This window comes from Ursus americanus, chromosome 32 (assembly GCF_024610735.1).
Source record: "Ursus americanus isolate L20-20 chromosome 32, mUrsAme1.1.p, whole genome shotgun sequence".
In the NCBI taxonomy this organism is placed as follows: domain Eukaryota; kingdom Metazoa; phylum Chordata; class Mammalia; order Carnivora; family Ursidae; genus Ursus; species Ursus americanus.
The window spans coordinates 17062549-17087936 of NC_142158.1; the positions used below are offsets into that span (position 1 = coordinate 17062549).

At 48.0% G+C, this 25388-nt stretch overlaps 1 protein-coding gene across 10 annotated transcripts in view; it reads left to right on the forward strand.

The window, feature by feature from the left end:
• The window catches only part of PHACTR1 (phosphatase and actin regulator 1), a 528218-nt gene that overhangs the window by 441501 nt on the left and 61329 nt on the right, over positions 1-25388 (forward strand). For 8 of the 10 annotated variants that reach the window (XM_087858043.1, XM_045811543.2, XM_045811546.2 and 5 more), the window contains 3 exons: positions 517-684; positions 2694-2900; positions 19686-20007. In XM_087858043.1, the coding sequence (XP_087714169.1) occupies positions 517-684; positions 2694-2900; positions 19686-20007 (697 nt within the window). The remainder of the gene's footprint in view (positions 1-516; positions 685-2693; positions 2901-19685; positions 20008-25388) is intronic. The other 2 variants (XM_087858044.1, XM_045811547.2) reach the window with 1 other exon arrangement.

A 25388-nucleotide genomic window follows, 5' to 3' on the forward strand; every position in this document is an offset into this window, starting at 1 on the left:
CCTAAACACTTATCTGCCTGGAGAAATTGGATGCTGGCAGAAGTAAAGAGAAAAGAGGATGAATTTTTCCTAGGGCCTTAGAGAACCATACTTCTAGTGTTTGTTGAGCGGCATGAAGCCCTTGGCTCCCTAAAGTAGGCATTTCTAATCCTGGTTTTTCAGTCTCTGAGGCCTCGTCTGTTCTTCCAGGTTTTCAAAAATTAGGAAGAAAAGTTCATTTTAATTCACTTTCATTAAAAAAATGCATACAAAATATGGTGGTTATGGTTAGAAAGATGGAGAGCAAACGGGCAATTTTCTAGAGGTCGCTAGAAATTGCTGCCCTCGTGGTCAGATGCCATGTGTCTAAAAATAAAATAAGTGTCTGAAAAGCAAAAGAACAAGTGTAGATTTTACAGACTGACCTTGATAAAGATTGTTCAAAAACATTTAGATTCAGTTCGCCAATGATAAATGTCACCCTTCCCTGGATGGCGGGCATTGTCTAACTCCGCCATCTCCTTCTTGCTCCCACAGATGGGGAGCTCTCCATATCGAATGAAGATGATTCGCTGGAAAACGGACAGTCCCTGAGCTCCAGCCAGCTGTCTCTGCCTGCCCTGTCCGAAATGGAGCCGGTCCCCATGCCCAGGGATCCCTGCTCATACGAGGTGCTCCAGCCTTCAGACATCATGGACGGAACAGGTAATGCCCCTGGTCGAGCTGCATGTGGCATTCGGGACCTGTAGCCTGGCTGGACTTGGAGTTCTGTTTTGCACCACCCCGAGCCTAAGAATCTCCTGGAAATGGGGACAAAACTGCCCAATCAGTACATACTTATACTTACTGTTCTGTAGTTTTTCAAGAACATTTTTTGTAATCTTAATGTCTTTAAAGAAGACATGCCCTGTTTTTGTACTATTGGGTATTTAAAATGTCATTGGTTTTTTTTCTAGCACTCTTTTCTCTTAAGGTCCAGCCAAGGAATCCTACACTTCTTCTACACGATACCTATCTGATTCACGTGTTTGTACAACCCTGGCACGGCCTTTAAGCCCAGTCTCGGTATACCAGCAAATGGTTGTTGTCAATTTAGCAAATTGTATCCGTTTACTGTATACAATCAGTGTGTTAATTGGCTCTTAAATTGTATACAGTTTACCGGTTAAGGTTAACTTGTATGCTGCTGACAGATGGTGTTTGGTACCACTGGCCTGTCACTACTTCTTTGGTCCAAAGCCCTCTGGATGGTCAGTATTACTCCCTCAGAAGGTAGGGTCCTCCCAGCAGCCAGTGAGGAGTGATCTTTTTGGCAAGAGGCAAGCCTGGGGAGAAAGGGAACTCTGGAGTCTCCAGAGCCCGGGGAGAAAGGCCATGTCCCTTTTCCACACCATATGCAAAGTCCGCAGCAGCAGAGCTCAGGTGCGAAGACGGGAGAGCTGGTGTTTGAGTCAATTCCATGCTGCGCTTTGGGACCTGGTGAGCATTGCCCTGTCAGTGTGTCCGACACTGATGGTCATGGTGTCCCTTGGGAGGGGGGAGAACCAAGAGCTCATGAGGGTTATTTGCAAGGGCTTTGAAGCTACAGGGTTCACTGCTACCCAGATTAGGGAGGAAGAAGAGGTCAGGGGAGAGTCAGTACACTCATTCCTATCATAGCAGCGATGAGAGGAAGGAGGCTATGCAGCTGCCTGGCTGAGAAGATTTTTCCAGCTAAAGCAAGTGTATTGTGTTTCTCATCCAACCTTCCTTGTGATGCTGGAATTACACAGATTTGACCGTTAGAGGGAGATCTGTCATCCCAGTGAACTCAGAGCTTCAGTCTTGTTGGCCAGGCAGCACCCCCATCCCTCCCTGCCCCAGGACGGCTCTTAACTTGAGCCAGTCGGGGTTTCATGGATGAAAGGAGGAGTCAGACCAACTGCGGAACAAAGAGAAATAGGGGAAATCAAACAGAAAATCATCATTCCAGCAAGTGAGAGGAGAGAGGAAGCTGGGAGACAGAAAGACATTGTCTTGTTGCATCCTTTGTCTGGTCAAGGTTTATAGGAGCCCCTAAGCCTGCAAGGTGCCTGCTGGCGGCCGCTGCCTGGCTTGGCTGGCTCCAGAACCTGGAGCAGCAGCCACTCCAGGCACGTGAGGGTTCCCGGCCTGGTGTCAGCCTCTAGGGCTCCTTCCGTGACTTCATGTCCCAGACCCGGGGAGACCCAGTGGGCAAAAACAAGACCCCGGAATCTCCTGTCTTCCTCTCAACAAAGGGCAAACAGGCCCAAGGAAGATGCCAGCATTTGGTGCTGGTTCGGTTCAGATGGGGCTCTTTGTCCCCGGCCCGCTGCACCTGCCGGCTGTGGGTTGTTGCCGTGGTCCCATGAGTCACGTTTTAGAGAGCTCACAGGAGGTGTAGTACAAATGCCAAGATTGACGGGAAGCTTGGGAGAGTTTGCAGAAAATGTCCTCTTCCTTTTTCCTCCCTCTTGCCCCTCCCCCCTCCCTTACTGTCTCAGCCTCCCTGATGTGCCCCTCCACCCACCCCCCCACCACCCGCTTTATTGGATTTCTAGTGGCCTGTCACTCTCCCCCACATACATGGCGACCTGCAACCGTCAGTGCTCTGCTGTGTTGCTAACCCACACCCCCATCCTGTGTGCTCCCGCCGGCCCCCCCGCACTGCGTTTGTGTAATGTCTCCTGTGTGTCGTGTGGTTGTCCCCTCAGTGTCTGAAGAGAGTCCCTCTGCCAGTGAGTCTGGAGTCCTCCTGTCCCAAGATCCTTCAGCCAAACCAGTCCTGCTACTGCCCCCCAAAAAACCTGCTGCTTTCTCTGGAGACCATGAGGAGACCCCAGTGAAGCAGCTGTCCCTTCTCAAGCAACCCCCCGCCCTGCCTCCCAAACCCACTGCCAGGATTGCCAACCACTTAACAGGTGAGTCAAGACGTCTTCTGGGGGCGTGCAGCCCTGCCTTCCCTTCAAGGGATGATCTCTTGCTCTTTTTCTTTTTATCTGAGGCCCGTTGCACCTCTCCGGTGAGGTTGCTCTGTGGGACATTTGGGTGTTTCCATGTGCGTCTTGGTACACGCAGTCGTGACCTGGGTTTGTGTGTTTTTGTCAAGAAGCATTCAACATGCACCTGCCAGCCATATGCCAAGAGCCTTTGTCATGTGTATCTGTAAATATGTACATTGGTATTTATGTGGCTGACTCACGATTATTTGCCCATCGAGCTGAATTAGATTCAATGTCAAAATCTTTGCAAAGATGAAGAGTAGTACCTTGTTCCCTTCATAATGAGTTTGCCAAAGCTCTTAAAGTTTTTGTCTTTAAATTATTGATCTGAAGCCTGGCATATTTCCTCTATTAAAATTCATGTCTGTGCTGTTTGTTCTGTTAAAAAAAAAAAAAGTAGAGACAGTCTGCAGAGTATTGTGGGAAATACTTTTAAAAGAAGAGGAAGTTTTGTTCTAAAATGATATTTAGGTTTTCATGTTTAAAGCATTAGTGAACGCACGCACCGCTAGCTATTGAATTGGGCATCTACTGAAATTGTACTCCACCACACATGAATCAGACACAACTTTCTGATTTAACCTTGTGGTTTAATTAAAGAGTAAAGATTTCAGGGGGGTTGTTTCTCCAGCCTTAAGAGTAGTTTCACCTGTTCGGCTGCCTTTTCATTGTGCGTTTGGTATTTTCGTAAATAGTTGCTAATTGATATCTGTGCATTTTTGTGAGATGTGACGAGGATGGAGGTGGGGCAGAATATTCACCTCTTTTATAGTAGAAAACTGAAGTTTAAGAAAAACGAGTGCCTTCAGCAGGGCTAGCAGGAACAGTGCAGTGGAGGCACGCTTGGACCCCACGCTTCCTAATTCCTTGTCCAGGGAACGTTGTCTCTGCGATAGAAGGGTGTCTCCCACATGGTGCTGAGTTTTATTCGAGTCCAGCTTAAACACAAGATTGAGTCAAACTACTCTAGCGACGTGTGTGTCCATCCAAGCCAGATGCTTGTGGTTCAAAAGAGCACATTTCCTTCTAAAGGAACCATTCAACGTATTAATAACGCGTCAGTCCAGGGCCCCAAACTGTAAATGCGTAGACAAACCACAAGGAGAGAATGCTCTCATAAACTTCCCTCTAGGAGATAACCGCTGTCCATTTGTCTGTCTGCCTAATAAAAGTCAAATGCCTGCTATATGCCAGCGGCTTTTTGCCCGCATTGGTATCTTGTGAACTGGTTCTCGTGTTCGTAAATACTCCCCGCCACACTTTTGTTAGCTGCCCGGGGGCGAAGTCGGACTTAAGTATTTGGCCCCTTGTGGACTCTCCCATCTTCTGTTGTGAAAATCCGCAGCCAACATCCTCAGGGGCATCATTGCTTCACGAGCATCGGAATTTCTCCCAATTTCATTCTAGAATTAGAGTTGCTTATTCTCTTTCTAGAAATCAATTATATACCTTTGAAGAGCTATAGGCTTTGGAAGGCTTTGATGCCAAATTTCCCTGAAGAGTAAATATTGCAAAGTAAACTCTTGTACGTAGTTCATGTTTATTCATCACACATGTGCTGGGTATCAAAGCGGGTGCAAATAAAGGACGGTTTAATATGTAAATTTCACATATATATATTTTGTATGTTATCTATATTATATATACACGTAATAGAGTGCCAGGATACTGTCTGAATATCACTTGGAGGTCCGTGCAGTCTGATGAAAGGGCGTGGAAGGGCTGAAGCTTGAGCTGACCCTTCAAGCATAAAGGGCATTTATGGAGAACGAGGGGAGAACATTCCAGGAGAGAAGGCCCTGCTCAGAGGCCCAGAGATGGCATTGGTTTGGGTCGGTGACGAGGTGGCGGAGCTGGGGCAGAGGGTGCATCTCAGGATGAGTTGAGAAAGGGTTCTGTGGGGATTTAGACTCCGTTTTCATGGCATCGGAGAGCCTTTGGAGGTTTTTGAGCAGAGGATGATGTGATGAAAACCAGCCTTTCGAAAGTTTTCCTGGGTCACTGTGGAGAATGAACAGGAAGAGAAAGTGGACGGCCTAGAAAGGCCAGCCCTATGCCTCATTCTCCAGAATCACTAGTTGAATTAAATTGAATAATCTGAACCAGGGAGACTATGGAGGAAGCGACTCCTGTGTCTGAAATACGAGCTCACAAGCATCTGGCTGATCACAGCAGGAGGAGAGAGAACAGAACAATAGAAAAGCCATTTTCAAAGAATTGACACTTTCTTAGCCAACAAGAGCCTCTCATTTATCTAGTTCTCTAATTAATGAAGGCGCACTTCATTCATTCCCAGCTTCAGCTATGAGCCGTGAACGTGGGTGGCCTGGTATCTGCAGGATTCTTGATATATGCGAGACTGAGGATATCTGAATGAGCCCAATCTCTGGCTTCCCCACCCTTGTCCAAGGAGAGTGGACTTCTCTACTCTCTATAAACCTTACCTCTATGTAGCATGGATTGAATGGATAAAGATACATTAGAGCTAACAGTCCTTCCCGAGCTGTATCTGGTAGCCTCCGAAATAGGAGGAAGACAAGACAGGTGGAGATATCTGTGGGCTGCAAGCCTGGTGCTGTCCTTTTGGGTTTAAACTCAATTAGACATGCTTAATTTTTGTAGGTGAACAATCAGTCATCATGAATCTGCATCACCATGAGGCAGCTACATTAACCCTGTTCTGTTACTAATTACTCTAGAGACATCTGGGCTCTGTCAGAAGAAATTAATAAACCAAGAATTCTAGAACTCTAAATCGAGACTTATAAGTTGTAGCATGTTCTCTCTCACTGTCGGTTGTCCTGTTGACATTTTTGAAAGGAAACACAGGACAGTTTGAAAGACACCCAGCATGATTAATAGAGTGACATTGGTTAATGGTCCTGTAAGATACTAGAGGAAGGTGAGCCTGACCTGGGGCCACTTCCAAGTATAGGCTCAGGCAAAGACAAGCAGAATTATCTGCTGTGGCATGTGCTTCCACTTTATCAGGAAGACCGTTATGAACTTGGAGACTGTCTCACTAATTTTCTCTGTTGGCCAGCAAGTAGTGAGAAGCCTACTAGCTCTCCCAAACAGTCTTTCTTCTGCTCTTGTCATCATCCTGTTCTCCAACAGCAACATACACAATTTCACGTGATGGGGGAGCATCGGTTCTGGAAGTATGGTGCATAGCAGAGCTGGTTGCATAATGCGTATGAACTGAGGTGAATGATTCTCAAAGTGCATCTTTCTTGGGATGATGGTGGACCCCAGAGGAAAAGTGTTGATTGAAGTGGAAAAAAAAAAAAAAACCCACTGTCTCCTATCTTTCAAAGTCTTTGTTAATCACCTCTCCAGCCATCCTGTCTCCAAGAGTCCGGTATGACACACTACATGAATAATCCATGCCTCCGCATACGGTACCTGTGATTAGGTACCCCACAGGTGCTATTTGAATGGTGGATAATCAACTCCTACGAGAGCTGGACTTCACAGTCTGACATTCACACTTGGGGGATAATGGCAGCTGCCATTTTTTTGAGAACTTTACAGCATATCGTTAGTCCTAGTCGATCCTAATAGTCGATACTATTTTCATTATTCTCTCTTTTTCCTAGAGGAGGAAAAGGAAATTCGGATAAGTTAAATAACTCAGTCGTGGTTACATAGCTAATAAGTGCCAGAGATGGACCTACTTTGGTTTTCTCCAGAGTTCTTACTCATAACCATTAGTTTCTACTCTCCTCACTAAGATGCCTATTCTTAAAATTCAAAACAATGGAATATGAGCTTTCTTCGGTTTGGTTTTTTGTTTTTGTTTTTTTGGTCTTGTGTGTTTCAGTCTGTTTAAGAAAATTGACTTCTTGGGTGCTTGGGTGGCTCACTTGGTTAAGCATCCAACTCTTGATTTCAGCTCAGGTCAGGACTCCAGGGTCATGAGATTAAGCCCCATGCTGGGCTCTGTGCTGAGCGTGGAGCCTGCTTAAGAGTCTCTCTCCCCCTGTGGTCCTCTAACACCCCCCACGACTGCTTGCGCTCTTTCTCCTCCCCCCTAAAAATAAATAAATTGATTGATTAATTAAATTTTTAAAGAAAGGAAATTGGCTTCTTTATTTGCATAACTCAAAGACAAAATGTATCCAGTCTTTCAAAAATAAGTAATATTCTCAAGGTACTTGATTATAGAGAGGAGGACTTGAATGCATTTGGGTTGGGTTTGGAAGAACATGCCAGAAATAGCCTGTAAGAATCAAGAACAGGCCAAATCACATGGGAAGCACTTGGCCACAATTAGAGACTTGCAGTTCAGCAAAGAAAAGGAAGTATTGGGGCGCCTGGGTAGCTCAGTCAGTTAAGCGTCCAGCTCTTGACTTGGGCTCAGGTCATGATCTCAGGGGTGTGAGATCCCGAGTCAGTGTGGAGCCTGCTTGAGATTCTCTAACTCTCCCTTTGCCCCTCTCCCGCTTGCTCTCCCTCTTCTCTTTCTCTCTCTCTCTCAAATAAATAAATAAATCCTTAAAAGAAAGGACAAAAAGAAAAGGAAGTGTTGCTGATCCTTTAAAAATAAGCCCTTCTGCTAATGTGAACCTGCCCAGGGTTTCTTTGTCTTTAGACCCTGAAATACAAGGAACTTGTGATGGTCGATGGCTAGTTTCAACATTCCAGAGTTTTTACAGCTGCAGACTTACCTGGCAAATGGCATCCGTGCCCTCTGGTACTTCTCAGCCTCACATGTCTAATGAGAATCTTCTACCCAGAGCTCGTCACACCAAAACCAACATTCCTGTTTATGCTGTCTCTCGAGTTTTGTGGACACATCCACGGCGGACTCTTCTGTAGTCACATTCGGATCTGTGATTTTGTTGTTCCTCTCTGGCTCGCTACTGTGTGTCCCCATTTCTCTCCAGTTTCCCTCCCCACTTGCCTTGTTCTCCTCCTGCATCCTCCTCTCCAATCCTACAAAATCATCTCCTTTTGCCTCTATCCTTGCATTCTACTCTGAAACTGCAGGAAAACTGGTAAGTGGACCACGGTGACCTTGGAGCTCGTTTCTGCCTTTAAGAGGAAAACATGAACTGTAACCCCAAAGCCTCAGAAAGAGGTTTAAGGTTCATAGTCTCTGGGTAGCCAATACCTTGAAGGAATGGGAAATATACCCGAATTTGCTCTTTATCCCCAGTTTTCTGTATTTTTCCAGTCCTGATTTCCCTTTCTTAAAATGCAGAAATTCTTTCTTGGTGCACGGGAGGACTTTCTATTAAAAGTTTATGACGGGTGCGCTCCGCTGTCACCTCTGTGACCAGTGTGATGATGATGGCAAAATACCTTTCTTTTTTGGTGGCACTGTTAGGATGGAAATGGAATTCACTTGGCACTTTTTATTATATTGGTAAAAACATAACGTATCACAGGTCGTAAGTGTGCAATTCAGTAACGTTAACTAGATTCACGTTTTGTACAACAGGATTTCCAGGACTTTGTCGTCTTGCAAAAGTCAAACTCTGTACCTATTAAACGACTCCCCTTTTCCTTTCCTCCTGCCGTGGCCCCTGACAACCACCACTTTACTTCTTGTTTCTAGGATTTGAGGCACCTCCGATAAGGGGAATCCCGTAGTGTTCGTCTTTTTAGCAGACGCTTGCTTCGCTTTGCTAATGCCCTCAAGGCCCGTCCATGCTGTAGCGTGGGATTGGATTTCCTTGCTTGGTAAGGCTGGATGGCACTGATGTTTTGACGGCCCACCCTGTGCAAGGTGCTCCGCCAGCCTTGACGGAATTTATAAGAAGTGTTGCCTCGCCAGCTGTAGGGGTCGAAGGCAGTTATAAGCTACAGAAAGTGCTTCGTATGAAGATGTATAAACACGGTTCTCAAGAAATATAAACAGCAGGAGACCTAATCCTTTTGAAAGAATCAGAAAAAGCCTCATAAAGGAGGATGTGTTTAAAACTTAAAGATGAGTCACATTTTGAAGGTCACAGAGGGGAAAGGAGGCTGTTGTGACATGGGAGGCAGAATTCTGAGTACGAGGCACAGTAAGTTCAAGAACTAGAGAACGGGGCACCTGGGTGGCTCAGTCGCTAAGCGTCTGCCTTCGGCTCAGGGCATGATCCCAGAGTCCTGGGATCGAGCCCCACATCAGGCTCCTCCGCTGGGAGCCTGCTTCTTCCTCTCCCACTCCCCCTGCTTGTGTCCCCACTCTCCCTGGCTGTCTCTCTCTCTCTCTGTCAAATAAATAAATAAAATCTTAAAAAAAAAAAAAAAGAACTAGAGAGCAGCCCAGCTTGGCAGGGGTGCTGGATTCGTGGAGGGAGGTAACCAAAGGTCAGGCCAGAAGTGGGTTGAAGGGACACTGTAGAAAGCCTCGAATGCCATGACGAAGGATTTAACTTTAGAGGAGGAAGCAGGTGTGTTTTATGGACATTTAGCAGCAGTTGCTTGATTTCAACCCAGCTTGTCTCCTTGAGGCTCTTGTGGGTTCGATGGACAATAATATCGGGGGCTGGATGCACATCTGGAAATATAAAGGAAACTGGGGTGCATGGCCGTTGTCAATGGGAAATTGCAAAGGGCACCAAGCTGCTGCCCTTGGTTCTTCTCTTGGACATCGTGTCAGTGTCCCGGGGTCAGTTTCCCGAGAGCGGGGACGAAGTTGGCCGTGGTCCCCGCTGTGTCCTCAGCGAGCGCCGAGCAGCCCCAGAGCAGGAGGGCTTGTGAGAGGACCTCCTGGGGCGGTGGCATTGAAGGAGGAGCTGGGTGATCGTTTGCCCACGAGTTCATAGCAGGATACTTGTTCATAGGCTCCAAGTTGTGCCATAGACCAAATCTGATCCTCGTGCTTCTGTAGAGCTTGAAGGAGCCCCGATCCCCAGATGGAAAAGCAGCCCCTTATCAGACTAGCACATAGAACCTAAGAGTCCTGCATCAGTCAGACTTGTGGTCCAGACCGAGGTGTCAGGGAGTGCGCTGGGAATGTTGGGAAATGGCGATGCCCTTGTAGTCCAGCAGGTGCAGGTGGCTAGACCAGCCGCCTCCATCACTGTAAGTGCAAGGGATAGGAGTGTGTCCTCCAACCATGAGTAAGTATCGTGCGTCAGGTAGGTGCAGGGTTGGAGATGAATTGCAACCATCCTTTTTTCCCCTTTATAATATCTAAGGCTCTGGCTTGAACTTACTCATACCTTCACCCTGAATGTTCTACCTCTTGATAGCTCCATAAGATCTATGTAGTATTTTATTTTTTTTACTACATTATGTTAGTCACCGTACAGTAGTACATCATTAGTTTTTGATGTAGTGTTCCATGACTCACTGTGTATAACACCCAGTGCTCCATGCGATACATGTCCTCCTTAATACCCATCACCGGGCTGGCCCATCCCCCCTCCCCTCTAAAACCCTCAGTTTGTTTAAGATTTTATTTATTTGAGAGAGCATGAGTGGGGGGGAGGGGGCGGGGGGCGCGGGCAGAGGCAAAGGGAGAAACAGACTCCCCACTGAGCAAGGAGCCGGACGCCGGACTCGATCCCAGGACCCAGACATCATGACCTGAGCCGAAGGCAGAAGTTTAAGCAACTGAGCGACCTACCCAGGCGCTCCAATGTAGTATTTCATTTTATACCCTCTGCATTACCTACTTAAAGACAGCCTCGATCTGTCCTTAGTTCCGGTGTTCTGAGATCAGATGAGCACATTCATGCTTCCCATCATGACTTGTGACTTTGCTCTGACTCTCCCAGCCTTCTCCCGGAGAGTCACAAACAGCCGTCCTCCCGGTGGGCACTGTTGCATCCATGCTTCTTGCTGTTGTCCATCTCGAGAACTTTCTCCCTGCCCTTTGTGCCTGTCCTGCAGAAGGCTAGGTTCCACAGCTCAGTGATCAGTTGAATGCTGCTCTCCTCCCCGGTCTCGGTGGGAGCGACAACGGTCGTCCTCATCACCGCAAAATCAAACCATGTAATGCGCTTTTGTGCAAATGATTTGTAATCTCTAACAAAGTGCTGATCTCAGCAGGTGTTTGTTGTCATGAGAGAGGGACACCTACAGTTGTGGCTCTTTAAGGGCAGTTTTCTGGCAATGAATAATGTGTAATTTTACTTCAAAAAAAAACACAAAAAACCCAAGTTGTATGCCCTATGAAGAGGACAGGTGCCCCAGCTGTGACCCCCACCCACTGCCCAGCATCCCCATCCCCGTGAGGCATGTCCCTCCCTCCTTGTTACCATCTGCCCAGATGGTCTTTGGAAGGGGGAAATTTTAAAACAAAACGTTTCGTTGTGGAAAGTGACTCAGAAACAAAGTCAGGTGCTGGTGACGTGTGTGCTATCGTGGCCCTCACTTTTAGGATTCTGGAAGGTCTCAGGATGTGTTTGTCACAAACATTAGGTGGTCGTTGGTGTCCATGTGCCGGCCTGGCTGGGGAGAGCGAGCCGGGCTTAGGGCATGTAACACAGGTCACTTCTTTGTTACCCGTTTCCCTCCGCATCATCCCTCTTACCACGAGGGGTTGGTCATACATGTGGCCTTTCCAGGCATCAGACCCATGAACTCAGAATCCCTGGGATGGTCTGAAGGAATTGACAGAAGTCATGTGAGCACCTTTGTTTGCAGCCAGGGGGAATCCGGGCTTTGGTGACTCTAGACTCGTTTACGTTCTAAGTACTCTTCGTAGAGGCCCTTTGTGTTCTTGGGTAGAGTGTCTGTATCTATAAAAGGCGACCAGAGACTCTAACCCACTGACACCAGGTTGGCAAATGGCTGAGAAATTGTTGCAACACCTTTGTTCATTAAGACACTAAGTGCTATTTTCATTGACAAGCACTCGGATGCATCCGCAGTTAGAAATGGGCTTCGACGACAGGTGCTAGTAAAAAAAAAGAGAAGAGAGGCTAGAGGTGTGTTCCTTTAGCCCAGACTGGTTCTGTGAGAGACTGTGGTCCTGGGACACAAGAACGGACTAGAGAAGTAATCTGGAGTTTTCCTTCCCTTGTCTGAAGTCGTAAGCCAGAGCTGTGTCATGTTTGGAAATAACAGCCTTCTTGGGTTTTATGGCTCTGTGACACTCACAGTTTATTTTCCTTGTTCTCTGGAACGGGGTGTTTCTGCTTTTTCCACTCCATCCACATAGACAGTTTTATGAATATACTGCATCTCGATCAGTCTGGCTGCAGAGGAACTCATGCATTTCTAAGTCAGCAAGCAGAGAGCTATGTGTGTGCCCCCCTCCCACCCCCTGCAGGACCAGCTGCTGTCATCATTATAGATGCAGGAGGTAAAGTGTGTCCTCCAAAAATCCATAAATATTATGCGTCCCATAGATGCAAAGCTATTTTATTCAGCGAGGTGCTGTTGAGGCAAAAGAGACATTTTTTCTCCCTGGATTTTTAGAGGTAAAGAGTCTGATTCCCGAAAAATGTTAGCTATCTTTCCCAAGCCTTGGAACATCAGAGAATCTAGTTTCTGTCATTCCCAGTTCTGTGTTCTTTTCCACTAGCCCTAAATGCTGGTGCAGGGTGCCATGCATTAGAACAGCACCCTGAAATCCGGATGGCCTTGCCTTTTTCTTTTCCTGTAGTGCTTTGTCGCAAGCAAGGAAGACTGCCGAGACCGTCCTTTGGAAGCTCTCTCCCATTATTGCATTCACTTTCAGCCAGTTTTTCACCCCCTTACTTCGAACCGCCACATACTAAGCCACCGCCCTCCCGATCACTGTCTTGGTTTCTTGAGTCCCACCCCAGACGGGAAGCATCAGGCTAGGGGACGCTCACAGGGCCGCAAGCGTCCTGGGAGTAACCGGCCAGAGGGATGCCGTGCTCGGCAGATTACAAAGCGCGTCCACATCCTCTTGTCGGACCCTCACCTGTGGCAGAGGCAGAGAATATATTATTTTTTCAGGATCAGTAAAGACTACATTTATTGAGCTCCTTTTGCATATCAGGGAATCAAGGACTAGACGGGGGGGATTTTATACTCAGGCCCTCTGCTGACCTGTTCAAGGACTTTGTAAAATTATAAAAAAGGTGCCCTTTGGAAGAATGAGTCACAGAACGCTGCCCATTCCTCTGGAATGACTGGATTTCAGCTGCTGGTCCCCATGGAGAAGCCGTGTATACATTAATCCATTTACTTCTCGTAACAGACCTATGAAGTGGGTTATAGTCCCTTTCTGCAGCCGAGCAAACTGAGGCTCAGGAAGGCTAATGACTCAGGCAAAGTGACAGAGCTTCCTGGTCTTGGAACTGGGATTAAGCCCCAGCTCTTCTGAGATCTAACCCAGTGGTGATTTCACAGCCATTCTATCCTCAGCCTACAATAGAACAGCCCCCCACAGGCCCTGCTCAGCACTCAGAGAGCAAGCACGAGAGCTGAATGTCCCCCAGGAGGCCCTGGGCACTTGTCCTTCTGCGTGAGGGAGCAGCCTCTTCACGGAGGAGTGGCCCTGAGAGGACAGCTTCTCAGAGTCGATGGTGCAGGGCTCCCTGGGGTATCTGTCAAGATGCACGTTCTCATTCAGAAGGCCTGGGCTGGGGCCCTGAGCCTCTGCATTTCTGGCACGCTCCCAAGAGCTTCTGCTGCTGCCAGCCCTCAGACCACACTTCGATTAGCAGAGCCTTAGGGTAGGAGAAAGTGGTCATTAAGTTCTACCTCTTCCCACGGCTCTGAAGACGTCGTGAGAAAGAAAACCAGATGTTTATTGAGCACCTACTATGCACTGCTCCCAGCTCCTTGTTAGCAAACAGGAGGGGAACAGCCACACCCAGTGTCATAAGATTAATGCATCACTTACACCTACTGCGAATAAAAATTGGCAACAAGAAAAATGTAATGGATTAAATCGACTGTACGTGAGATGCTGTGACTAAGGGAAATCGGGGCCCATGAGAGCCTCGTGGTGGCACCTTCACTTTGGGGAGGAGGATGGATCGGCTTCCATGGACGTCATTCCCATGATGATGAGAATGAAGCCACCAGAAACAGGCTACTATTTATTAACTGAGTGCCAGGCACGGTGCCACGCAGTGTGTGCACTTTATCTTACGTGATTTGTGCAATAGGCCTATGACATATTAATTCATCCCCATTTCACAGATTGGAAAACAGAACATCAAAGAGATCAAGCAGTTGCCATTGCTAACAGAGCTGACTAACTGTGTGACTTTACAGCTTATCTTCTGTGTTTAGTATGACAAACTCTGGTAATGATCTTGTGCCACTTAATCCGTTACTAACTTGGGGCACTTTCTCAGTGTGGTCTCCACCAAGGTCAGAGTGATCTGGGAGCTTCTCTACGAAGCGGAGTCCCAGACCCCGTTGTAAACCCACTGAATCAAAATCTCTGAGACTGAGGCTTAGAAATCCGCCTCTCCCACACCTCCCCGATGGGGTTGGTTGAAATCAGTACCGTAAGAATTTGGCATCTTGCAAAGAAACGGTGGAGTCAGGCAGTCCATTCCCAATGCATTCATCTCAGTCCGTTGTCCTTGTTACAAAGGTGTCCGTGCCTCATTAAACAGAAATGAGTATTGGGTGTATGTTTCCTTGTGTGTGTAATACATACATACAGTGCTCATAGGACATGTGAAAATCAGCACGAAGGAAACGAGGAATCTAATGCCCTGAATCAAGTTGGTAGGAAAAGCGAAACATCTGATTAAGTATTTATTGCTTGCAACAAAATTTTGAAGAAAGGCTCTTTAAGCAAACTTGTCTGAAATGTCCTTAAAGTATTCTAAAGCAAATAAAACAAAAAATTCACCCACAGGGATCTAAGAAATCTTTTCATCCACAAAGTGCTCATCCATAAGTGATTTTTATAAATATAAAATTAAATTGGAGGCGCCATTAAACAAATTGGTTTTAAGACAAGTCCCTTAATTGCAAATGTTAGGTTTAGGCAGAGCTAGTCATGAGGTGAATAGATCTTAGACAGTGTAGCTTTCAGTAAATTGGTTTCCTGCAAATCAGTTTTACTTTTTGTATGTGGGGGGCATAGAAATAGAACCGGGGGGGCGCCTGGGTGGCACAGCGGTTAAGCGTCTGCCTTCGGCTCAGGGCGTGATCCCGGCGTTCTGGGATCGAGCCCCACATGAGGCTCCTCTGCTGGGAGCCTGCTTCTTCCTCTCCCACTCCCCCTGCTTGTGTTCCCTCTCTCGCTGGCTGTCTCTATCGAATAAATAAATAAAATCTTTAAAAAAAAAAAAGGTCAGAAGACTTAATCTGCTCACTGCAGATTAAGTATAACTTAAAAAAAAAAGAAAAAAAAAAAGAAATAGAACCCGGGGACCGTACTGCTGACCACTCAGGGGCTGGATGAAACCAATGTATCATATCTCCGCCTTGGGCAGCATTGTGCTCCAAGCAGGGTAGCACCCCCAAATCAGTGATTCTCCCTGATTCTTTCCTCTTCCTCTCTGAATATGGTGAGCACCTGGGAAGCATTTAAAATCCAAACACCTGGCCCCAAGACTCTCAGTCAGTAGGTCAGAGTGGAGGCCAGGAATACAAACTTCTAGCAAGCATCAGGGGACTGTCGCAGGTGGTCCAAGAACTCTGCTTAAGAATTAGTGCTCTTGGGACACCTGGGTGGCTCAGTCAGCTGAGCATCTGACTCTTGATTTCAGCACCGGGCTTCATCTCAAGGTCGAGAGTTCAAGCCCCGCATCACTGGGCTCTGCTGGTGTGGCGTCTACTTAAGAAAAAAGAAAAAGGAATTTGTGCTCTTTTTTGTTTTGTTCAGAGAAAAGGACAAGAGTATGATGTTGAGTGGTTTTCAAACATGGCTTCTAAAAGACACAAAGCTAGGCACCCCCCCCCAGCCCGGCCATCCCGCTAGAATCCCTGAGAGGGGCTGGGAGGGTCCGCATCAGTCTGAAGCTAATGCACCCCTGGGGTTGAGAACCACGAGAATGCAGAAGTCTGGGCTTCGCTGTGCTCCACTCTGGGCACCCTCTGGGGACAGCAGAAGGCCGCGTGGGAGGAGCCATCCAAATGCAGCTGGCCTTAACCAGGAGCAGGAAAGGCTGCAAGGGGGGATCTTCGGTTGTGCTTTAAATGGTGAATGCAATTTTGATTATTGGGCAGAGAGAGTGTTTCAGGGGGCTGGTGTGACAAAGACCCTGAAAGAGGATGGTTACTGGGAAACCCCGTGGGGAAGCTGGCCTGCCCAGAGAGGCCAGGAGTGGCCACGGAGATGTAGGGTAGGAGGTGGCAGCTGGCGCTGGGCGGGGCTGGACAGCCCACAGCAGGGACCAGGGCAGGAAGTTGTCAGGGGACCTCCAGCGTGGTGTGTGATGGAGGAAGGTGTCTGGTACGGGGTGCAGATGGATTAAGAGGGTGGAACCTCTTACCTGCCCTACAAGAAGAGAGGAGGTCCCAGACTGGTGCAGTGGTCAAGGGGACAGAGAACACAGAAGTTAGCGAAGGACCAAGATAAAGCGACAGACAGAAACTCAGAATGGCAAATCGTGTATAGCTGGCTCCAGGTCTGTTAGGAGCAATGACTTGGTATTAAGATATCATAAAGACATAAAAATAGCCACTGAGAGTTACTAAAGATCTGGGCTGCCTAGGCCCCCCCCCTTGTCTACCATGTTGGAGAAAGATGGGGATTATAGAGCTAATTCACTGAAAGCCAATAATGCCCCTGATTTTAACCTTTTTTCCCAATTTCCTCCCTTTTTACCAAATCTACTGAGCTAAAAAATTATTTAAGTAATTCTTCATTTCCTACCCCTATTTAATTGATGACCGTGTGTAGTGAAACAACCAGAAAGCAGACGCAGGCAGGAAAAGAGAAAGGGGTCCCACAACCCAGAATCTCTTTTCTCAAGCAATGAAAGTAACCATGTGCACTAATTTGGTCATTACGTCCTTGCCTGTTCTGATAGAATCTCTGGTGTCCCCTTGGCTATTTTCCTAGTGAAGAAACCAAGTAAGGTTTGCTGCAGAAGTGATGGCGGGAAACACGGTGGTCGCGCGTGTGCCGGAAGGTGTAGCTTAGCAAAATGGGTAGAACCCCACGTAATCGCTGTTCCTTCCCAAGGACACGGTTCCATGCAGCCCTCCTGGCTCTGCTTCCTCCTGCCCAGGCGAGTGAGCGCCTACCTGCCTTAGACAGATAGCTGGAATACAAAGGAAGGAGTAACAGGTCAAGAGTCTTGGATAGAAACCCTTGACACTTCCAGACACACTGCATTTGCTGGGTTGGCGCAAAGGCTTCCAAGAGCCAAGAGAGCAGACCCTTCAGTAGCAGGAACTGGACAAAGCGGGTGAGTTCCTGCCTCTCAGCCACTTTGGAGCGAGCACCATTGGTCATGCACCTGAACGTGGTTAGGTTACCTTGTGTCCTGTGCGTGGGGGATGGTGACAAACGGGATGAGCCTTCGTGGAGGAGCGTGAGGGAGCTCTGTGGTTACGACCGGTTGGCATTTTGCTGTGGGGGGGCAAGCTGGTCAAGCCCCCCGGAATGATTAGGCTTCCCTGTATCTCAGCTGTAGGATCCACAGTTTAGTGTCCACACCCCCCCCAGCTGCATGGTCCTCAAATTATTTTCCATTTTATGCTCCTGTCCCTCCCCCACCCCACCCCGGAGAGTATCTATTTCTGGGGGGAGGTGCGAATTCATCCCACCAGAGAGCATCAGAACGTCAGCTCATGCTCTAAACATGTTGTGAGCCTCTCGCTGTGGGCACCGTACAAGACGCTAAGGGTAGTGACACATGATTCGAGGTCCTTGTTCTCCAGCAGAGGAGACAGCTGTGTAAAAAGGAAGCACCATTCGGTGTCCAGTGCATCATCTGCAAAAGCAAGATGATAATGTCTCTGCATCAGGCTCGCTGTGAGGATTAAATTGAAAAGTCCTTAGTATCTGGCACGGGGTAAGGGGCGCCTCGAGTTCTTTCTGCCATCACTGTTGGCACCGTTGCTGTGGGCACGGACCTCCCTCGTGCCCTCAGTAGGTCCGCTGGGTGTGGCATGGAAGGAGTGATGTAATGAGCCAGGAAGGTTTCTCAGAGGAGGTAATTTTTGAGTTGGATCTATGAAGGAAGAGGAGGAATTGACCAGGAAGACAAAACAGAGGAATATTCCAAACTGAGGAGGGAACATGGCAGGGGCCCAGGGGTGTGCAAACATCAGGGAGTTTGGGGAGCACAGAAGTTCTAGAGGGAAGGAGAGGCCTCGCCCGTGCACCTTGGGTTTCTCTGTGAAGTAGGAGCAGCGGTCTGCTGAGGCAAGACCAGGGAAGACCACGACAGCCCGTGCGGAGAATGTGTGGGACAAAGGCCACCTTGTGGGATTTAGGGGATGCTGGAGACTGAATTTGTGGGCCAGCAAACAAGGAAAATCCACGGGAGAAAAGCAGTAGGTGACGTAGGAGACTTTGATGTAAGGCTTTTCAGATACGAAAGGAGAGGCCGTTCTTGATAGGGAAGCCGGAGCAGAGTTCAGGGGGTGAAGTGTGGGCATAGAGAGGAGCCAGACGGCACGCAGACTACGTACGGAAGGCTTGGATGATGCGTCAGGAAGGTGGGCTTTATTTCTAGGCCATTGGTGGGGTTTAAACGAGGGTGTGATGGCAGATTGGTGCCCTCGGGATGTCAGTTTGGTAGAACTGTGGAGAAATTAAACTGGAGAAGGCCACACTCAGAGTAGACAGACGGAGAAAAGTCTAAGGCCTCAAGGAGCAAGACGCAGAAACCCGCGGTCCTCCTGATGTGGTGTGAATTCGAGAGCGTTCTGCCTGCATCACACACGTGCCATACAGCCTTCCCTCCCCCGCCGTGCCCTTCCTGGCTGAGCTGCTCCCAGGCCAACCTGCAGCCCCCAAGACTCAACCCTGCCCCCAGCCATGCTCGATCATTTCCAGGAATTTACAGGGTTGTCCCAAAGGTGGCCCGTGGGCTGTTCTGTCCTGCAGCTCCCCGGATTTTGGAGCATCTCTGGGAAGCCTACGAGCCACTGTCCTGGAACCGAGGGGTGCTGGCCGTGTGCAGTCCCACCGAGGCCCAGGAGTACCTGTTGGAGCCTCCCTGCAGTTTGAACAGCCCAACTGTGGATGCCACGAGAGCGGGCCGACCAGCCCAGCCGCCGCCGAGCCCAGACCTCATGGAGGTCAGGTGTGGACAGGAAGAGATAAGCTACATAGCACACAGTCCGTGGACGCCTTGCCTCCACGTGGGGCCCCTGAGCCCGCTGTGTGACAGAGTCCTCATAGAGCATTATGCCCAGATTACAGATGAGGGCATTAAGCTCAGCAGCACTGGTGTCACTTGTGGAGGGACACGCTGTTCATGGACTTGAACCTAGGACTGGCTTCTAGTCCCGTGCCTGTTATTAAGTGCCAGCTGAAAGGGTATTTTCACATGACAGTGGCAAAATTGTAGACATCATGGCATATGCTAGAAAAGGTGTCTTGGAAGTTCCGTGGGTTTCCATAAATGGAAGAATGCACTGCGTTCGTTGCCCCTTCCTGCTGCTGGTGAGCCTTACTTAGCCTGACAGCTGTGTGACAGATATCGCAAATGCCTGGGTCCCCGAGGGCCCTGAGGGAGCAGAGTTGCCGGGTGCTTGTTCAGTAGCACTTACCCGCTGGGTCTCCCGTTGGTGCATTTTACGTCAGGGCCCACGTCAGCGCCCACAGTCCCAGGGTGGGCGCACGTGTGATGTTCTAGGTTTCCTCCCGGGCCCCCAAACTCACAGCTGCCTCTTGCCCTCCTTTTGCTGCAGATCCTGGCGCCCCCGTGAAATTGCCTTGTCTGCCAGTGAAACTGTCGCCTCCGCTACCTCCAAAGAAAGTCATGATCTGCATGCCTGTAGGGGGGCCAGACCTCTCCCTGGCGTCCTACGCCGCCCAGAAGAGTGGCCAGCAGAGTGGGGCCCAGCACCACCACACGGTCCTGCCGTCCCAGATCCAACACCAGCTGCAGTACGGCAGTCTCGGCCCGCACCTCCCCTCCACCACCGGCTCCCTCCCCATGCACCCCTCCGGCTGCAGGATGATCGAGGAGCTGAACAAAACGCTGGCCATGACCATGCAGAGGCTGGAAAGGTAATTGGTGGGGAAGGGGGGGTGCAGGGGGAGGAGTTGGCTTTGGCTGGGGGTGGTTTGGGGATCTGACCATGACTCAGGAGTGGAGAGACCAAGGTAAGGGCTCATCCTCACTGAGGGAAAAGTTTGAAAGTAAAATCAGACCAAAAACTGAATGTCAGGGAAACTGTGGAAGAAAAAAAAACAGTGTTGCCAGTTGCCAAACTGTAGAACAATCATATTTATCAAAAAGAAAAAGTAGGGGCGCCTGGGTGGCGCAGTCGTTAGGCGTCTGCCTTCGGCTCAGGGCGTGATCCCGGCGTTCTGGGATCGAGTCCCACATCAGGCTCCTCCGCTATGAGCCTGCTTCTTCCTCTCCCACTCCCCCTGCTTGTGTTCCCTCTCTCGCTGGCTGTCTCTCTGTCAAGCAAATAAATAAAATCTTAAAAAAAGTAGCGTGCACGTATATACACATGTACTATATAAATAGTATAATATGTATAAATATATAAGCAATATATAAATTATTAATATGTGTAAATATAATATAGATTTTAAATATAAATATTTACTATAAATTAAATATTTGATATAAGTGTATCTAAATACATAAATATATATAAAGAGCAACATATATATGTGTTCTGTAAGTCTTAACATTCTGTAAGTCTTAACATTTTCTGAAAGCATATACATATAATTACTAATAGTGGTTACCCCTCAGGTGGGGAGATGGGAGAGAAATTCTTTTATTTTTATATATTATATCTTTCTGTACTACATTTTTATTTTGTGTGTGTTGTTTTTATGCTAGAAAAAGACAGGGGCGCCTGGGCAGCTCAGTCAGTTGAGCGTCCAACTCTTGATCTCGGCTCAGGTCATGATCTCAGGGTCGTGAGATCGAGCCCCATGTAGGGCTCTGCACTCATTGAGATTCTCCCTCTCCCTCTGCCCCTCCCCCTGCTCTCACCTGTGATCTCGTGCTCTCTCTCTAAAAAAAAAAGAAGAAGAAGAGAAAAAAGACAATTTGAATGTAAATAAGAAAAGATGAGAGCTGGCAGGATGGTGCTGGAAAAGCAGGGGGATGGGAGATGTGGAAGGCACCCCTTGTTCTTGCTGATGAAGGAAGCAGATGCTTGTAGCCTGATTACTGACCCATTAGTGTTTAGCCACACCTCATGCAGTCCGCTCTTTCACCAGAATCTGCCTCCAGTAGCACTGCTGGGAGATCTGCAGAGAGGACCTGAAGGACTCGTTCTGAATTGTGTGTGCGCGCGCGTGTGTGTGTGTGTGTGTGTGTGTGCGCGCAAATACCACCCCACTTCTGCCAGATTTCCCAACATGATTACAAGGCGCGTTGCTTGCCCTAGTTCCCTAGCGTAACAAGAAGAAAGTGCTGCAATCCGCTGGGCAGGATGTGTCTGAGCTTAGGACCCTGAGCACCTGACCCAGAGTAGTAACAGCTGTTAGCCAGGTCCTGCCGACGGGACGGGTGCAGTCTGGTGGGCCTGCTGGTCACGAGGCAGAGAGCCAGAGGCGAGACGGGCATGGTCAGGAGCTTTCTATGATAGTTACCGACTCTCTGCCAAGTAGTCTGTGTTTGGGCTACAAGTGATAGATTGAAAATTAAAATAGATGAATATACCGACCAACCAGCCAACAAAACAGGTCCTTCCTCATAGTCGTTTTGAAAAGCACCGTCCTAGGCAGTAAGTCAAGGGGACACGTCCTCAAGCCTGGGTCTTCCTACTGCAAATCCAGAACTCTTTCTGTAACAGTACGGCTGTTTTCCTGAAGACTGCGAACAGTCCACATCATTTCTGATCTCCACCCCCGCTGTATATCCAGTAAGTCTTCGTATCTCGCAGGAGAATTGAAAAGGATACTCGAGAACATGCTAGTTGCTAACTATGTTTCTGCTGAAATACGCCGTTTTAGAAGGTTCAGTGGGAGGTACTAACCAACAAGGGACACACCGTTCTTCGGTTCAGTAATTTCAGTGTGTATTTGTAGAATATTTCAGTTGTGTGTAGCCCAGTGGGTAGGTCTGTTGGACCTAAACCAGGTCATTTCTTTTTTTCTTTTTTTTTTTTTTAAAGATTTTATTTATTTATTTGACAGAGACAGCGAGAGAGGGAACACAAGCAAGGGGAGTGTGAGAGGGACAAGCAGGCTTCCCGCGGAGCAGGGAGCCCAATGTGGGGCTCGATCCCAGGACCCTGGGATCATGACCTGAGCTGAAGGCAGACACTTAACGACTGAGCCACCCAGGCGCCCCGTTAAACCAGGTCATTTCTTCACTGAAATGAATTGAAGAGAACAGATGAGATTATGGGAAGAGGAGGCAAGATGGGGAACAGCATGATGTTGGCCTCTGGGCCAAGGCGATCCCCTGTGCTTCGTGCCACCCTCAGGCCCTCATTACCTCCTGTCTCTCTCCCTTCCCGCCTTAGGTCAAGGACAGGGTTGTTCTGATAGACCAGCCAGGACATAGGGAATTAACGTGTACATCACTCTGACAAGATCACCCTCGAGAGAGAGAGGCCTTCTTCCCAAACAAATAAAGATGGGGAGATTTTTCTGAGCGTCCCCATCTGGGTCTTCCAGAAGTCCCGGACGGATCTGGAGCAATGGGATCACAGGCCACCTCTCATTAGTGCGGGACCTGCCACTGTCTCTGGTGATGCTGCCCTCCTTTTAACTGCCTACAGATGCTCCCAGGTGCCTGTCAACATGATTTCATCCTTGTTCTGGCCAAGTTTAACACAGAAAGAAAGAATCATTTCCCTCTTCTCCTGGCAATTTCCAGTGACCTCAAAAAGCACGGCAAGTGGGAAGAAACATTCCCGAGCACTTAGGCATGCTGGCCGCAGAGCCCCTGAGGTCTCATGGAATGTCACCTGTCGGACCTTGGTGCATTCCTGTGGTCGGCTCCTGATGGAACACTGACTCATGTGAAAATCAAATGAAGAATTAAGGAGCATTAATGCCGGACTTTGGGCCATAAATCTGAATAAATAGTCCTATTATCATTGAAAGGGGCCAGAGAGCACATCCAGGCAACCAGCCCACTGCCTGTCGCAGCCTTCCTGACCATTTGTCTTCCATTCCCTGCAAGAACAGGAGCCTCCAGAGGTCCCCAGAGAGCCCACCCCATTGTCAAGAAGGTTTGATTATTATCGAGTTTCTTATATTAAGTTAAAAGTCTTACTTCTCCTAACTTAGACCCCCTCAGTTCTATTTCTAGTCTTCCTTTCCTGTGAAAAATGTCCAAATCTTTGAAGGTTGCAGCCAGTGACTTGAATAAGGGTTTCTCTCTTCCACACCAATAATCCCAAGTTTGTTATAATTAACTATATATTGAGATGGTTTCTAGACCGTTTACCGTCTTGATCGTGTTCTCCCAAGAATACTCTAAATCTGTTCTGATTTGTGTGAACAAGTTCTTTTAATTTTATTTTTAACATTTATTTAAATTTTGCTTAGTTAACATACAGTGCGGTGTTGGTTCCTGGAGTAGAATGCAGCGATCTGTCGCTTACATACAACACCCAGTGCTCATCCTAACAAGTACCTTCCTTCATCCCCTTCACCCTCCAACCCATCCTCCACCCACCTCCCTCCATCAGCCTTCAGTGTGTTCTCCATCATTAAGAGTCTCCTATGGTTTGTTTCCCTCTCTTCTTTTTCCTCCATCCCTTCCCATTTGTTCATCTGTTTTGTCTCTTCATTCCACGTATGAGTGAGATCGTGTGGTATTTGTCTTGCTCTGATTGACTTATTTCACTTAGCATAATACTCTCTAGCTCCATCCACGTTGTTGCAAATGGCAATATTTCATTCTTTTTGATGGCTGAGTAATATTCCATTGTTTATATATACACCACACCTTCTTTATCCATTCATTAGTCAATGGACATTTGGGTTCTGTCCCTGATTTGACTATTGTTGATAAGGCTGCTATAGATAGGAGCAAGTTCTTAATCATTACTCCAACCTGAACTTCCTCCGTGATGCAAAGATGTGACATGTGGTTGGTCACTTACCGCATTGGCTCACCGGATTTGGGGGAGGGGTGCAGGACGAGGGAACTAGAGATGAAGTTGAAGTAAACTTGAAGAGTGCCGTATTTATCCAAGGTCACAGGGCTGCCCTCGGCGGGGCAGCCAGGCTGGAGGGGAGCCCCCCGCATCACGGGTTTGCACAGTCTAACTGCTGTGATGTCAGCCTCAGACACCATTTCTTTTTGCCTTCAATTCCTCATCTGCAAAACAGGGGTAATAATACCACCACCAGCCTCATTAGGATTGTGAAGAGCAAGTGACTTCTTCCATCCAAATCTGTCGTCTTATTGCCTGGCGTGCGTTGAAAATGTCCAAGAAACGGTAGTGAATGTTGCGCCAAACTACATAAAAATTCACCTCAGTGCCTCTAAAAGGCACATTACAAATAGGTTTGATCCCGTCTTATTGGAGATTTTGTGTGTGTCTGTTTCCTGAAATGACAGGGTCTTCATTTGTTTCATTCCCTGATGATTCATATCTTTTTTTGAAAGTGACAATTTTCTCATTTCAGGTATCATGCAATTTTTAATATCCGCAGTAAGCTCGGTGAGCTAATTGGCATAAATCTTGGAATTCAGACTTAAAATCCTAATCAGCCACTAATTTCTTTCTCATCTTAATTCAGTTCATCAATTCCCTGTGCTCTGGCTTCCCTGTTTGTAAAATGAAGATGGGATCTGTATCCTTGTTGACCCTGAAGGAATTTGGGGAAGATTCTTAAAGGAATACACTTTAAAGAAGTCCTTCTTAATTAAGGAAAAGGGAAATTCGTCCTTCCAGTCGCTCAGGCCAGGAATCTTGGGGTCACCCTTGACACACTTCTTTCTCTCGTACCTCATCTCTGAAGGGCTGGCAAATCCTCTTGGGTCTACACTGAGGTATGTCTTGGATGAGCCGCTTCCCACCTGGTGGTCTGACCTCCATTGTCCCTGCTGCCTGGTCTCCTGCCTCCACTCCTGCCTCCTCAGTCAAATAGACAAAGTGTGACAAAAATAGGATCATGACTGCATTAGTCTGTCAGGGCGGCCATAACAGAGTACCACAGACTGGGGGGCTTAAACAACAGGAATTTATGTTCTCACAGCTCTGCAGGCCGGAAATCCAAGATCAAAGTGTCAGCAGGATTGGTTTCCCCTGAGGCCTCTCTCCTTGGCTCACAGACAGCCGTCTTCTCCCTGGGTCCTCGCGTGGTCTTCCCTCTATGTGTGTGTCTGTGTCCTAATCTCCTGCTCTTATGAGGACTCCAGTCATTTGGTTAGAACCCCACCCCCACCCCAATGACCTCATCCTGCTCAGTGGCTCCTTTCAAGACCACTGGGTCCAGATGCAGTCCCATTC